Genomic DNA, 16,129 nt, shown 5'->3' with positions numbered 1-16,129 from the left:
TACACTATTAAATCTCTAGTAATGTTCTTTATACTAAGTAAAATATGTACAAATAAATCACATTGAGTGGGGTCAGAATTGGCTTCATTTTAGCTCCTTCAGAATAGGCATAAATTGAAGAACTGTTATCCCACAGGGGAAGGATATGAAAATTGCTTTCAGAATAGAATAGCATTTGAACTTGAGCAGAATTTCAACATTTTCCTAGTTAAAAAAATAAATGGGTGTCGAAAGCATGTGTATAGAGATCCATGTAATCAACTTAGTGGGAGTGTTCCCAAAATGGACGTTTATCAGTTATCCAAAAAAGACTGGTCTCTACAGGCCCCACCGCTGGAAACCCCTAGTGAAAGGTCCCCCCTCTTTGCTGAACTGCAATGAGCAGATATTTGTTTAGAGCTGAAGGCCCACATGTGCCTGGCAGCCCCAATCAGTGTCTACGGGGATGTCACAGATCCAACTTAAAGGGAAGGTGCCACCAGTTTTCTTTTTTTTTTTTTTTGTGAAATTAAGCTTAAAATAGTAATTAAAATGTATTAATGCAATGTTTGCACTGTTTGCAAACATTTCTATATGAAAAATATTATATATTTTTCTACAAATATACATATTTACCACTAGGGGGAGCATTTTCGGTTTTAGATCTCAAGCAGATATAGTAAGATTTAGCAGCTTTACTCTTTGCTGGAAAATTGGGGCAGTAACTGCTGACATCACCATTTCCCTCCCCTTTTGGGTGGTCTAATATCCCTGGGGCAGAATGAAGAGCAGCATCACAGGGCAGCACCATTTTGTGTGTGACTGCCCTGTGACCTGCTATCACCAGCAGTTACTGCATCAGAGGCACAGCTTGTTTACAGAGGAGCAGAACACAGTGGGCTCAGCAGCATTTTTTGTGAATAACATTCTTGCCATCCCCCTTCCCCCACCTTAATCCCTGTCCTGTCAGCTGCCCTGCTCTCTCTCCAGGTGTCACCTCCCTCTCTGCAGGCTGTGAGTGCAGCTTACTGGAGATCACAGGGACTGTGTGGGAGGGGGAGACACAGCAGGAGAAGCACACAGGGCAGCTTGTGAGGAGCAGAGGATGTGTGCCCACTGTGCCCAGGACGTGCCTGCCTGGAGTACAGAGGAGCAGTGAGCGCTTCTTCTGTCCTGCGATAGAGAGTAAGTGGAGCTCGGCAGATAGCACAGGGCTATAATAAAATGGCAGCTAGTCACACCTACAGCAGTGAGTTGTGCAGCCCACAGAGACGTGCCCAGCTCACTGCTAATGCTGCTGCAATGTTACAGATGGGGTCAGCGCCGGTCTATTATCTCCTATGTCCATGGGGTGCCGTATCTGACACTGATAGTGCCCTGCTACTGCTGCAAAACCAAGATGTCAGCCCCCAGTGCATACAAACGCGGTACCTTCCCTTTAAAAGGACATTTGGGAAGAGCATTATGGGGAGAGACTGTTAGGGCTCCTACTCATATGCGTGAAACTCAGATGAGTCTCGCACGGCAATACCCGGCACTGCACCTGGCACACAGATCGGAGCGTGTGGCTGCATGTATACCTATGCGGCCGCACGCTTCGATCTGAGTGCCGGCAGCAGCGCCGGGTATTGCCGTGCGAGACTCATCCAAGTTTCGCACAAGTGAGCCCTTAGACAACTGCTCTTAGCCAGTCAGCAATGCTGGGAAAGTTCTCACATTAATGGTTTGGTTATGAGAGTTGTACAGCAAGTCTCTCAAATGCTCTTTCGGGCCTGTCCCACACATCCAGATAATTCCGGTATCGGAAAAATCGGTACCGGAGTTATCCGTGTCCGTGTGCTTACGTTGCACATCAGTGCAGCCGTGTGCTGTCCGTGTGCCGACTGGGTACCACACGCACTGTGCAGGAGAGACAGCGCTACAGTAAGCGATGTCCCCCCAGCTTGTAGTGCTGAAGCCCCATTCATTTCTTCTCTCCAGCAGCGTTCGCTGGAGCAAAGGAATGAAAAATCACTTTTTTAAATTTTTTTTGTTGTTAAAATAAAGTTCCCGGTAATCTCCCCCCTCCCTCTCCCTGTGCACCCGCCCGCTGGCATTAAAATACTTACCCAGCTCCCTTGATGCTTCCTCTCAGTGTCGCAGCTCTTCCTGTATGAGCGGTCACGTGGTGCCACTTATTACAGTGATGAATATGCGGCTCCACCCCTATGGGAGGTGGAGCCGCATATTCATCACTGTAATGTGCGGCACCACGTGACTGCTCATACAGGGAGAGCTGCGACGCTGAGAGGATGCGCCGAGGGAGCTGGGTAAGTATTTTAATGCCAGCGGGCGGGCGCACAGGGGGAGGGAGGGGGGAGATTACCGGGAACTTTATTGTAACAAAAAAGAAATGATTTTTCATTCCTTCGCTCCAGCGAATGCTGCTGGAGAGAAGAAATGAATGGGGCTTCAGCACCACAAGCTGGGGGACAGCGCTTACTGTAGCGCGGTCTCCTGCATGGCACACGGACTACACACGGACAGCATCTGTGTGCGGTACGTGTTTTACACGGACCCAGTAACTTTAATGAGTCCGTGTGATCCGTGCGCTTCCACGAACACTGACATGTCTCCGTGTTTTTCAAACGGACACACGGTCCATGAAAACACTCTGACATGTGCAGAGACACATTGATTTTAATGTGTCTACGTGAGTCAGTGTCTCCGGTACGTGAGGAAACTGTCACCTCACGTACCGGAGCCACTGACGTGTGAAACCGGCCTCAGTGAGTAGAGTTGATAGCTTCTCTTGAGAACAGTTCTTTAACAGCTGTTGTACTTATATATTAATTTCTGTTGTTATTTGGGAAATTAGACTATGTGTGGGATATACAGTATCAATATGGGACATACAGTATGTCACTACTGTTTCTAAACATGGAAGAGGAAAGGGAGATTTCACTGCTAGAATTTTGAAGTTTATAATAATCTGCTGAAAGAGGGGAACATTTTGTGTATATCTCCAGCTCACATTCTCTGTTAGGCTGGTTTCACATTAGTGCATCTGTGTGTAGTGTATGAGCCGCATAGATCCGCATGCGTCATGCGTACATATCTTTAACATGGTGTGTGCAGGGACCTGCATTTGCATGCGGTCACATGCAGATGCGTACGCATGCATTGTTTTGCGGTGTCCGGCAAACGCAACATGTTGCATTTTTTAGAAGCGTCAAATATTGCGCAATCATGCGCATGCAGATGATTGCGTCAAAACAATGCATTACTGTCTATGGAAAATGATGTCACCACCTCCACCATGCACATAAACAACACAAACGAATGCCAAAATGCATTTAACCCCTTCACCCCAAAGCCTGTTTTCACCTAAGTGACAGGGCCAATTTTTACAATTCTGACCACTGTCACTTTATGAGGTCATAACTCTGAAACGCTTCAACGGATCCTGGTGATTCTGACACTGTTTTCTCGTGACATATTGTACTTCATGATAGTGGTAAAACTTCTTCGATATGACTTGCATTTATTTGTGAAAAAAACAAAAATTTGTCGGAAATTATGAAAATTTAGCAATTTTCAAACTCTTAGTTTTTATGCCCTTAAATTAGAGAGTTATATCACATAATATAGTTAATAAACAACATTTCCCACATGTCTGCTTTACATCAGCAAAATTTTGGAAACATAATTTTTTTTTGTTAGGGAGTTATAAGGGTTAAAAGTTGACCAGCGATTTCTCATTTTTGCAACAAAATTTGCAAAACCATTTTTTTTACGGACCACCTCACACTTGAAGTGACTTTGAAGGGTCTATATGACAGAAAATGCCCAAAAGTGACACCATTCTAAAAATTGCACCCCTCAAGGTACTCAAAACCACATTCAAAAAGTTTATTAACCCTTCAGGTGCTTCACAGGAATTTTTTGAATGTTTAAAAAAATTGAACATTTAACTTTTTTTTCACAAAATTTTTACTTCAGGTCCAATTTGTTTCATTTTACCAAGGGTAACAGGAGAAATTGGACCACAAAAGTCGTTGTACAATTTGTCCTGAGTACGCCGATACCCCATATGTTGGGATAAACCACTGTTTGGGCACATGGCAGAGCTCGGAAGGGAAGGAGAGCCATTTGACTTTTCAATGCAAGATTTGCTGGAATTGAGATCGGAGCCTATGTCACGATTGGAGAGCCCCTGATGTGCCTAAACAGTGGAAACCCCCACAAGTGACACCATTTTGGAAAGTAGACCCCCTAAGGAACTAATCTAGATGTGTGGTGAGCACTTTGAACCTCCAAGTGCTTCACAGAAGTTTATAATGTAGAGCCGTAAAAAAAATTTCATATTAATTTTCACAAAAAATGATCTTTTTGCCCCAAATTTTTTATTTTCCCAAGGGTAACAGGATAAATTGGACCCCAAAAGTTGTTGTGCAATTTTTCCTGAGTACGCTGATACTTCATATATGGGGATAAACCACTGTTTGAGCGCATGGCAGAGCTCGGAAGGGAAGGAGTGCCATTTGACTTTTCAATGCAAAATTGGCTGGAATTGAGATCGGACGCCATGTCGCATTTAGAGAGCCCCTGACGTGCCTTAACAGTGGAAACCCCCCACAAGTGACCCCATTTTGGAAAGAAGACCCCCTAAGGAACTTATCTAGATGTGTGGTGAGCACTTTTAACACCCAATTGTTTCACTAAAGTTTAGAATGTAGCATTGTGAAAATTAAAAAATCATTTTTTCTTTCCACAAAATGATGTTTTAGCCCGCAATTTTTTTTTTCCCAAGGGTAACAGGAGAAATTGGACCACAAATGTTATTATCCAATTTGTCCTGAGTACGCTGATACCCCATATGTGGGGGGGAACCACCGTTTGAGTGCATGGCAGAGCTCGGAAGGGAAGGAGCGCCGTTTGAAATGCAGACTAAGATGGAATGGTCTGCAGGTGTCATGTTGCATTTTCAGAGCCCCTGATGTACCTAAACAGTAGAAACCCACCACAAGTGACCCCATATTGGAAACTAGACCCCCCAAGGAACTTATCTAGATGTGTTGTGAGAGCTTTGAACCAACAAGTGTTTCACTACAGTTTATAACGCAGAGCCGTGAAAATAAAAAATATTTTTTTTCCACGAAAATGATATTTTAGCCCCCACGTTTTTATTTTCCCAAGGGTAACAGGACAAATTAGACCCCAAAAGTTGTTGTCCAACTTGTCCTGAGAACGCTGATACCCCATATGTTGGGGTGAACCACTGTTTGGGTGCACGGCAGAGCTCGGAAGGGAAGGAGCGCCATTTGAAATGCAGACTTAGATGGATTGGTCTGCAGGCGTCATGTTGCATTTGCAGAGCCCCTGATGTACCTAAACAGTAGAAACCCACCACAAGTGACCCCATATTGGAAACTAGACCCCCCAAGGAACTTATCTAGATGTGTTGTGAGAGCTTTGAACAAACAAGTGTTTCACTACAGTTTATAACGCAGAGCCGTGAAAATAAAAAATATTTTTTTTTCCACGAAAATGATATTTTATCCCCTATATTTTTATTTTCCCAAGGGTAACAGGACAAATTGGACCCCAAAAGTTGTTGTCCAACTTGTCCTGAGAACACTGATACCCCATATGTTGGGGGGAACCACTGTTTGGGCGCACAGGAGAACTCGGAAGGGAAGGAGCACTATTTTACTTTTTCAAAGCAGAATTGGCTGGAATTGAGATCGGACGCCATGTCGCGTTTGGAGAGCCCCTGATGTGCCTAAACAGTGGAAACCCCCAATTCTAACTGAAACCCTAACCCCAACCCTATCCCTAGCCCCAACCCCAACCCTAACCCTAGCCCTAACCCTAGCCCTAACCCTAGCCCTAACCTTAGCCCTAACCCTAGCCCTAACCCTAACCCTAATGGGAAAATGGAAATAAATACATTTTTTTACATTTTATTATTTTTCCCTAACTAAGGGGGTGATGAACGGGGGTTTGATTTACTTTTATAGCGTTTTTTTGGCGGATTTTTAGGGTTGGCAGCTGTCACACACTAAAAGACGCTTTTTATTGCAAAAAATAGTTTTTGCATCACCACATTTTGAGAGCTATAATTTATCCATATTTTGGCCCACAGAGTCATGTGAGATCTTGTTTTTTGCGGGACGAGTTGACGTTTTTATTGGTAACATTTTCGGGCAGATGACATTTTTTGATCGCTTTTTATTCTGATTTTTGGGAGGCGGAATGAACAAAAACCAGCAATTCCTGAATTTCTTTTAGGGGGGGCGTTTATACCGTTCCACGTGTGGTAAAATGGATAAAGCAATTTTATTCTTCAGGTCAGTACGATTACAGCGATACCTCATTTATGTAATTTTTTTATGTTTTGGCGCTTTTACACAATAAAAACTATTTTATATAAAAAAAATTGTTTTTGCATCGCTTTATTCTGAGAGCTATAACTTTTTTATTTTTCTGCTGATGATGCTGTATGGCGGCTTTTTTTTTGCGGGACAAGATGACATTTTCAGCGGTACCATGGATATTTATATCTGTCGTTTTGATCACATGTTATTCCACTTTTTGTTCGCCTGTATGATAATAAAGGAATGTTTTTTGCCTTGTTTTTTTTTTTTTTTTTTTTGCGGTGTTCACTGAAGGGGTTAACTAGTAGGATGGTTTTATAGAGCGGGTCGTTACGGACGCGGCAATACCAAATAAGTGTACTTTTATTGTTTTTTTTAATTTACATAAATAAATGGATTTACTGGGAAATGTTTTTTCTTTTTTTATTTGGGGATTTTTTTTTTTTTATACATTCTATTTTTTTTTTTTTTAACTTTCTAGCATTGTCCCAGGGTGGGACATCTCTGTATTAGATCAGATCGTTGATCTGACACTGTGCACTGTGCAGGCGCCGGCATGACCCGGAAGGAGTCCGGCGGCCATCTTGGATCCGGGGACTCCTTCCGGGTCACCGGAGCAACGCGATCTCATTGCGTTGCTCCGGTGGGAGAGCGCAGGGAGCCCCCGTCCCTGCGCGATCCCCCTCTATGCCGCTGTCACTACTGACAGCGGCATCAGAGGGGTTAAATGCCCGCGATCGCGAGACCGCGGTGATCGGTGCGCCGTACTAGTACTGCTGCTGTACTAGTACGGCGCATGGCGCGAAGGGGTTAAACACATGCACATGCAGCTTTTTTTTCGTCATGCGTAAGATGATGCTGAGTAAAACTGCAGCGTAAGCATGCGTTTTGGCATGCATTTGTGCATGCAGATGATGCGCTGTGCACAGAAACGCTAATGTGAACCTAGCCTTAGTCCCAGGCATGTACTATTATAATACTGCATGTGTACTGACGTGAGAGTATGTTACAGAGCATCTCAACACAGTGACTTAAAGTTAATTAAGCAGATAATTAGACATCATTGTTGTCACTTGCTAGTTGCCTTTTTTCAATGTGTCATCAGTGTCCTGGTAATTAGAGGCACCACCAAGGGGGTGATCCATATGTAATTTAAGGAGATTCCAGAAACCAGTCAATGTCACATTGCAGACAACATTCTGACATGGCTCCAGTAAATCTAACATGAAATCCTGAAACAACTTTACAAGTACCGTATTTTCTGGTGTATAAGACGACTGGGCGTATAAGACAACCCCCAACTTTACCATATAAAATATGGAATTTGGGATATGCCCGCCGTATAAGACGGGGGTCATCTTATACGCCCAGTCATCTTATACGGCGTGTAGTTCCCAGGGTCTGGAGGAGAGGAGACTCTCCTTCACGCCCTGGTATCCATATTCATGTAAAAAATAAAGAATAAAAATAAAAAACATGGATATACTCACCCTCGGACGGCCCCTGGCTCACAGCGCTGCTAGCGTCTCCCTCCGTTCCTAAGAATGCAGAGAGTGAAGGACCTTCGATGACGTCGCGGTCACATGAGCGGTCAGGTGACCGGTCACCTGACTGCGACGTCATCGAAGGTCCTTCACTCTCTGCATTCTTAGGAACGGAGGCAGACGCTAGCTGCGCTGTGAGCCAGGGGCCGTCCGAGGGTGAGTATATCCATCTTTTTTATTCTTTATTTTTTACATGAATATGGATCCCAGGGCCTGAAGGAGAGTCTCCTCTCCTCCAGACCCTTGGGAACCACACGCCGACATCCAGGATCGCTCCCTGCACATGCCGTACCCGGCGTATAAGACGACCCCCGACTTTTGGGACAATTTTTAGGGGTCAAAAAGTCATCTTATACGCCGGAAAATACGGGTAGTTTTATTTTTAGGTATTACACTGGTTTGTGCACATAACTCCTATACAGACCCATGTGCACCAGGTAATTCAGATCCTACTGGATTGATCCTTTAAACTAGGGGTACACCGCCTTTTCTGGCTTGAGGATCACATTTTCATACTCAACCGCACTACAAGAGTAATAGTAAAACTGAAGTGGGTTTTTACTATGTGCATCATTTTTTGCTCCAGAAAAATATGGCATCACTGATAAATGCAAAGTACACTTCCGGAAAATGCAATTGTCATGGAATTGGGAGTCCCATTCTTCCTCAATCATCACTCCAGCAAGGAGGAGACCATGAATGCATGTAGCTCTTTATTGGAGATCAGAAGTGATGATTTAATTGCTCCCATAGATTAAAAAATAATTTAAAAAAACTCTGTCAAAAATAATCTAAAAATCTGGAAGAAATAGTGGAAGGAGAAAGGCTAATCTATTAAGCACCATGTAAACAGTATTTACAGAGCAAAATCCAATGACAGATGACATGATCAGAGATACCATAAATTCTCCATTAAATGTCACCTGGGTCTGAATGGCATAGACCCCTTACGTTCAGAAAGAATTAAGTACTTTGGTAGACAGACCGTTAGTTCTAATATTTAGAAATGCCCCAGCAGCATTCACCTATGTATGAGTAAATTCCCTGCCTAATCAGTCCTGTATAACGTTATTCAGTGAAAACAAGGTATAAAAAAGCATTTATAATGTCCCTTTTTCCTATGCTAATGGGGGTTTGACTATTCAATTGGGCATTAGTTTCCCTTGACTAGTCATCCCTCTTTCCATGTCATTACATATATAGCCTTGTGGGCATGATAACATAATTTGCAAAAGCCAGAATAATCCCAGCTAATGCAAATCTCGCACATGCGTGCCACTTATTTCGGCAGCATCACTGTGTCTCTGAAGCCGAGTGTACGCTTCCCAGTTTCAGAGGCTCTTGCCACCGCCACAGGCAAGAACAAGGCTACGTGCCAGGTTTATTCATTTCTGGGGCGGCTGAGGGCTGATGTTGGTAGCCTGAGGGGGGCACTATCTCTGATCCCATCCCAAGCTATTAAAGGGAAGGTACCGCATTTGTAGATCATTAATAAATCAATGTAATGTAGCATAACATGCTGTTATAACCAAGTTTTGATTGCATTTGAAAAACATTTTGTGTTTTATAGGAGTTTAAAGAAGGCACTGGGGGCTGACATCTTGCTTTCACAGTAGCAGCACAATACTTTCAGTGTCATAATACGGCACCCCTTGGTCATAGGAGATAACAGACGGACTCCGACCCTATCTATTGTAATAGAACTGTCACTGCTGTGAACTGGTCACGCCTCTGTGGGCTGCACAATTCACAGTAGTGGGAGTGTTCTGCTGCCATATTCATGGAGCCCTCGGATCTGCTAACATAAGCAGTAATGCTTCTAGCAGAACAGATCCTAGATTGACAGGAGTAAAATGCAGGAGAAAAGCAGGGGCAGAGTATCAGAGACTGCAAAGACATCAAGGAGGAATAGTGTACCATTAGCATTATCGGACCAGGAGCTGCCAGCTGCTCAGCAGGAGTTGTGATTTATCCCTCAGTAAGATAAGAAGGAGCTACAGATATGCAGTGAATGGCCATACATTGTGGAGGGGGGTGAGAGAATCATGTAATCTGGGTGAAAGAGACATATAAAGACTGATGGGAGAGAGAGAGACAGTAACTACTGGTGATAGCAGATCACAGGGAAGTCACCCACAAAATGGCGCTGCCCTGTGATGGTACTCTTCATTTTGCCCCAGGGATACTAGAACACCCAAAAGGGGAGGGAAATGGTGATGTCAGCTGCTACTGGCAAGCTAACAGTACAGCTGGTAAGCTTGTCCCCAGGTGCCTTCAGCTAAATACAACTCCCATCACTGTCTCCTGGTCACGTTGATCTCAGTGCGACCAGGAGACAATTATAAGAGCTGCCTTCAGCAGCTGGCCAGTGTCTTGGATTACCACAAACTGCACCACCTGTTCCCAGGCACTGGTACATGTCACGCTGATTACACACAGATGTCGTCCTTGTGTCATTAGTGTGCACGTGTGCAGCAGGCATTTCGTCCATGCTGTGCAAAAGAAACTGACATGTCTGCAGGTTTTTCACACGGACACATGGTTCTTGTGAAAAACCTGACATGTGCGCACCACCATTGAATACAGTGGGTGTGCATATGCTCGTATTTGTGATCCTTAAAAAAACGGAACACATGCGGACACTAAAAAATCACTTTTGAAGAAGGCCTAAAGGGCTTCAAAGGAGACCATGATTTTTATTATATCATCAATACTGTGGTACTGCTGCATACAGCAGAAGCAATCAGACGATCGTAGGTTCAAGTTCCCTAAGCAGAGTAATAAATACAGTGAAAAATAAAAAAAAGTTTAAAAAAATGACAAAAATAAAAGTTCAACTCACCCCCCTTTTGCCCATTAAAAGTAAAGATAACAAAAAACAAACAAATACATGTGTGTGGTATCATGATCAGAAAAGTCTGATCTATCAAAATACAGTATAAAAATAACTGATACAATTCGTAAAACATTGGAAGCAAAAAAAATCAAAAACGTCAAAATTACAAGTGAATAAAATGGCATATGTATCCCAAAATGGTATTAAAAAAATGTAGTCTTTCTCCACAAAAATAAGCCCTCATACAGTTGAATCAACCTAAAAATGAAAACATTATGGTCTCGGAAAATGGCAAGACAACTCCCTCACAAAATTTTTTTTCCAAAACTCCTGACTTTTTTTTCAACTAAAAAACAATTTAAAAAACTGTTTTTGTTTGGTATCACCATAATCATACTGATGAGGAGAATTTTATTGTGAGGTCATTTTTACCACACAATATACACCGTAAAAACAATTCCCATAAAACAATGTTAGAATTTTGTATTTTTCACAAATTCACAGCACTTGAAATTATTTTTTTCCCATTTTCAAGTACACTATGTAGTGTGCTATTCAAATGTACAACTCGTGCAGCAAAAAACAAGCCTTAATTTGTATATAAAGACAGAAAAATGAAAAAAGTTATGGCTCTGTGAAGGAGAGGAATAAACGAAAGCATGTTACTAGGCGGGGTAAGGCCTTGCTCTATACAAAGTTTATGAAGCGAGGACACACCCACTAGTCGGCTCTGGCCGGGAGTATGCATAACGCATACATACCGGTCGGTCCCGGCTCAGAAACCAGCGAATCCTCGCAGGGCACAGTGCGTACACTGGGGGGATTCGTAAGTCTGCAGTCACACAGAGTGACCGCAGACTTACCAGTTTAGACACGACAACTCCCCTTCATGGGTGAATTGCAATACTAAGAGGCAATCTAACTACAGTGTACAAAAATATGAATGATCAGTACAAAGATAATGGTAATGATCTTTATATCGAGGCCTGTAACGAGGCATCCTCCTTATCTAGAGGAAAGAATGTTTATTCATCATTACGGATGGCAATTCTTTACTGTAAGAGCAGTGAAACTATAGAACTAAAACCATAATTCAATGTTTGATTCACTAATCAAGTTTAAGGACAGCCTGGATGTCTTTTCTAGTCTGACTTCTGTATGTGGAAATGGAAAATAATTTTTCTCCAATATATAAGGTAATTGCTTAGCATCTGCCTCAAAGTGTAATTGCTTAGCATCTGCCTCAAAGTGTTTTTGCCTTCCTCTAGATCAATATGTAAGAGCATAGGTTAAACTCGTTCGACTTCTTTCAACCTTAATCCCTTTTTTCATTTTTACATTGCCATTTTTCCCTCCCCTTCTTCCAAGAACCATAGCTTTTTATTTTCATTTTACCATTGGCATAGCTATATGAGGGTTTGCAATTTCTATGTGATGAGTTTTGATATGAAGAACACCATTCATTTTACCTTACAATTTACTATAAAAAAAACACGCAAAAATTCCAAATTGGGGTTATTTGGTTATTGTTTATTGGGGTTTTGTTTTTCTTGTTCAATGTATGGGAAAAATTAAGAAAAATGATTTTCTAGGACAGTAAGATTACGGTGATACCAAACTTGTATAGATTTATTTTATTTAAGTGGTGAAAAAATATTAGAAATTTGTAAAAAAACAAACAAAAACATTGTGGTTTTGTATTGCCATTTTTCGAAGACCATTTATATTTTTCCATCGAATGAGCTATGTGAGGGCTTGTTTTTCCTTTGGTGAACTGATGGTTTTATTGATACAAATTTGGGGAACACAACTCAGGGAGTTATTCACATCTTTTCAAAGACGTTGTGCAGGATAGTTTGTGTATTAAGACCGCGCAGCCACAATAAGGCCGGTTTCACACGTCAGTGGCTCCGGTACGTGAGGTGTCAGTTTCCTCACGTACCGGAGACACTGACTCACGTAGACACATTGAAATCAATGTGTCTCTGCACATGTCAGCGTGTTTTCATGGACCGTGTGTCCGTGTACAAAACACGGAGACATGTCAGTGTTCGTGGGAGCGCACGGATTACACGGACCCATTAAAGTCAATGGGTCCGTGTAAAACATGTACCGCACACGGCTGTCCGTGTGCAGTCCGTGTGCCATGCAGGAGACAGCGCTACAGTAAGCGCTGTCCCCTCAGCGTGGTGCTGAAGCCGCCATTCATATCTTCTCTCCAGCAGCGTTCGCTGGAGAGAAGATATGAAAAATCCTTTTTTTTTCCGTGTTTAAAATAAAGATCCCTGTCCCCTCCCCCCTCCCACCCCTTGTGCGCCCGCCCGCTGTTAATAAAATACTCACCCAGCTCCCTCGCAGCTTCCTCTCAGCGCCAGCTTCTCCTGTATGAGCGGTCACGTGGTGCCGCCGATTACAGTCATGAATATGCGGCTCCACCTCCCATAGGGGTGGAGCCGCATATTCATGACTGTAATGGTCGGCACCACGTGACCGCTCATGCTGGAGAAGGTGCGGCGTGGAGAGGACGTTTCGAGGGAGCCAGGTGAGTATTTTAGTAACAGCGGGCGGACGCACAGGGGGTGGGAGGGGGTTTGGGGACAGGGATCTTTATATTAAACACGGAAAAAAAAAAAAAGGATTTTTCATATCTTCTCTCCAGCGAACACTGCTGGAGAGAAGATATGAATGGCGGCTTCAGCACCAGATGCAGGGGACAGCACTTATCTCTAGCGCTGTCTCCTGCACGCTCCGTGTGGTACCCAGTCGGCACATGGGCAGCACACGGCTGCCACACGTGTGCCACACTGATGTTCAAGGTAAGCACTCGGACACACGGACAGGGATAATTCCGGTACCGATTTTTCCGGTACCGGAATTATCTGGACGTGTGAGACTGGCCTAATACAGAGTCGAATGTAATGAAAAGCTCTGGTGGTTTATTCGACGCGTCAAGGTCTATCAGGAAAATACCACAAAGACATCTTGTATTATCTGTATTATTCTGTATTATTGTGGCTGTGCGGACTTAATCCACAAAGTATCCTGAGAAGGTTGCGTGGGCGGCCCGTGAATCTGCAGCAGCCGATACGCACATGCTTTTGCTTTACACCATCAGGTGAGCAGCTCCCTGTTAAAAAATGGCACTAAATCAGAGGATAAGACCCTATATGCGCTTTTTGTCTCCCTAATCTACTCACATCTTTTCAAGGTATTTCTAATTTTTGGAAAAAATTGGTGAAGCCTGCAAATACGAATTTCAAAATATTTGCTCATCTCTAGTTACACACAGCTAGATTATCCCAAAGATTTTCACATGAATGAAGAGCAACAGAAAAAATAATAACACTTGAGGTGTTGAAAATCCATGCTGTGTCCTTTAAATATGGAATTATATGCACAACAGTACACACGAGCATCAAATATAGTACATGTGATGTGCTTATCAAACTTTCTTACCTGCAGTAATAAAAAGGCCACCTCCTGCTTTATAAAGTCTGTAGCTCACAAAAGGAGCTGCACAGATGATGATGAAGCCTCCAGCTACAACTGTGACCACACCGATAAGCATGAAAATGTTCCAAAATCCTCGGTATACTGAAATGAAAAGATGAAATGCATCATAACAAGAAGAAAATTTTTCTTGTAGCTCAAGAAAATCCACCTGTGCAATGCTAGAAGAGATATCTGGTTTGAAGGCAATTCATTAAAACAAGGGTTTGAAGTGCGGCCTAAATATGTCAGAAAGAAATATACAGTATAAGGATCATTTTGTCTGTACCTATCTTATGTTTATGTCGGTAGTTGACAGGCTTTGATTTTAGTTAAGGGGTTTTCCACTTTTAGAGTAGTGAACCCCAAATAATTCCTGTAATTTAAAATGTTAAAATCAGAGACCAGAACAGAGACACGGAGCTGGCACTGGAGCGGGCGAGGGTGAGTACTATCTTAGTTGTTTTACATTACAGGAATCTTTTGGGGGCCACTTTTCTAAAAGTAAAAAATGGCTTTAGAGAACGTGCATATGTCTTTTGAATGTCAGCACTGTTTTTCTTAAAGCATTTTTTTAAGACTCTTTTGAAACTTTTTTTTTTTAATGTTTGTATTAATAGTGAGCAGCTTCCAACCTGAAGCACTAGTCAAGGGCTTCTTTATAATGAGTTTACGGCTGTATCTTTATTTATGTATTTCAATATACTCCGCCTTTGACTTCATTCACTATCTTATTTATTTTTCTTTTTTCATTTTTTTTGGTGCACTTCCTCACTTTCCTCACTTTGTTTCACCTATATAGTCACAGGTATGTGCACTCCACTTTTCATTTTGCTTTTATTATCCTTTCCCTATTTGTTTTCCTTTCATTTACTTTGTCTATCTCTACTGTGACTATCCAGCTCTTTACGGCACTGTCCATTCCCTCAATCTTCAGCGGCATGCGCTTCTCTGTGCCGACGTGGCTTGGTTGCCATGGATACGTGTCCTTCTTGCGTCACACTTCTAGCCTGCCTTGCTGAGGCGTCAGCGGTGGGCGGGAACCTGTGATGTGGGACGCCGACTCTTGTGCTTCCGGTCACTGTCGTGCCATGCGAAACGCCACATCAGCCGCTCTAATTAGGTATGATATGGGGTATTGAAGCCGGTCATTCTGTCCCTGACATCACACCCCCCCCCAAGGAAGCAAGTGTGCGAAACGCGCGTTGGGGTTCTTCAGGTTGGTTCAGTATGCCTCATCATCTCTTTCCCCAGTAGTGGATTTCACTCTTTCCTAGCTTCACTACCTATAGTGCTACAGGATTTATTTCTCTCACATGCCTCCTGTATAAGTTACAATATATTATTTTGAGTATTCATGATCCTCTGTATATTTTTCATTAAGGTAATTTACCTTGAGCATTTGCAAATATTTATACATCGGGGCTATATTACCTATTATTATATGGCAGCACTTTACATTTTAATGTGATTCCATGTAGTGTTTTTATTTGATGTGGCTACTTGAGCCTTTTTTGCTGAGATATATATATATATATATTTTTTTATTTATTTATATATATATATATATATATATACAGGTTTACCTCATCTATTATACAATTAATTGTGATGTGACATTGTCATGATTTTCTGTGGTTTACCTATACTAGTGTTGTGGCTATTCTGTGACTATTCTAGCAATACTGTGTTTCTGCACGTGGCACTAGGATATTCGTTCTTCACCTTGTAATTGTGTCTTTTTTTTAAATATTTATCTGTGATTGCCATCTATTATGGATTTTTAAAGAAATAACTGTTCTAATAAAAATTTATAGCATTTTACTCAACTCTATTGTCCAATCTTCTTTTGGGTTTCTATATTGTCTTTGGTTGAGCTTACTACGTTACGCCCTGGTTTTTTAGTTAATTCCAACCTGAAG

General features: G+C 42.4%; 1 protein-coding gene across 1 annotated transcript in view; it reads right to left on the bottom strand.

Annotated features, from left to right (window-relative positions):
- TMEM182 (transmembrane protein 182) overlaps positions 1–16,129 on the bottom strand; it is a 72,945-nt gene that overhangs the window by 19,152 nt on the left and 37,664 nt on the right. Inside the window, exon 4 of the mRNA XM_069757629.1 lies at positions 14,175–14,312. Coding sequence (XP_069613730.1) covers positions 14,175–14,312 — 138 coding nt within the window. The remainder of the gene's footprint in view (positions 1–14,174; positions 14,313–16,129) is intronic.

Source organism: Ranitomeya imitator, chromosome 3 (genome assembly GCF_032444005.1).
Source record: "Ranitomeya imitator isolate aRanImi1 chromosome 3, aRanImi1.pri, whole genome shotgun sequence".
Classification (NCBI taxonomy): Eukaryota; Metazoa; Chordata; class Amphibia; order Anura; family Dendrobatidae; genus Ranitomeya; species Ranitomeya imitator.
The sequence above is the reverse complement of the archived record's forward strand: the minus strand, read 5'-3'. Positions and strand labels throughout refer to the sequence as shown.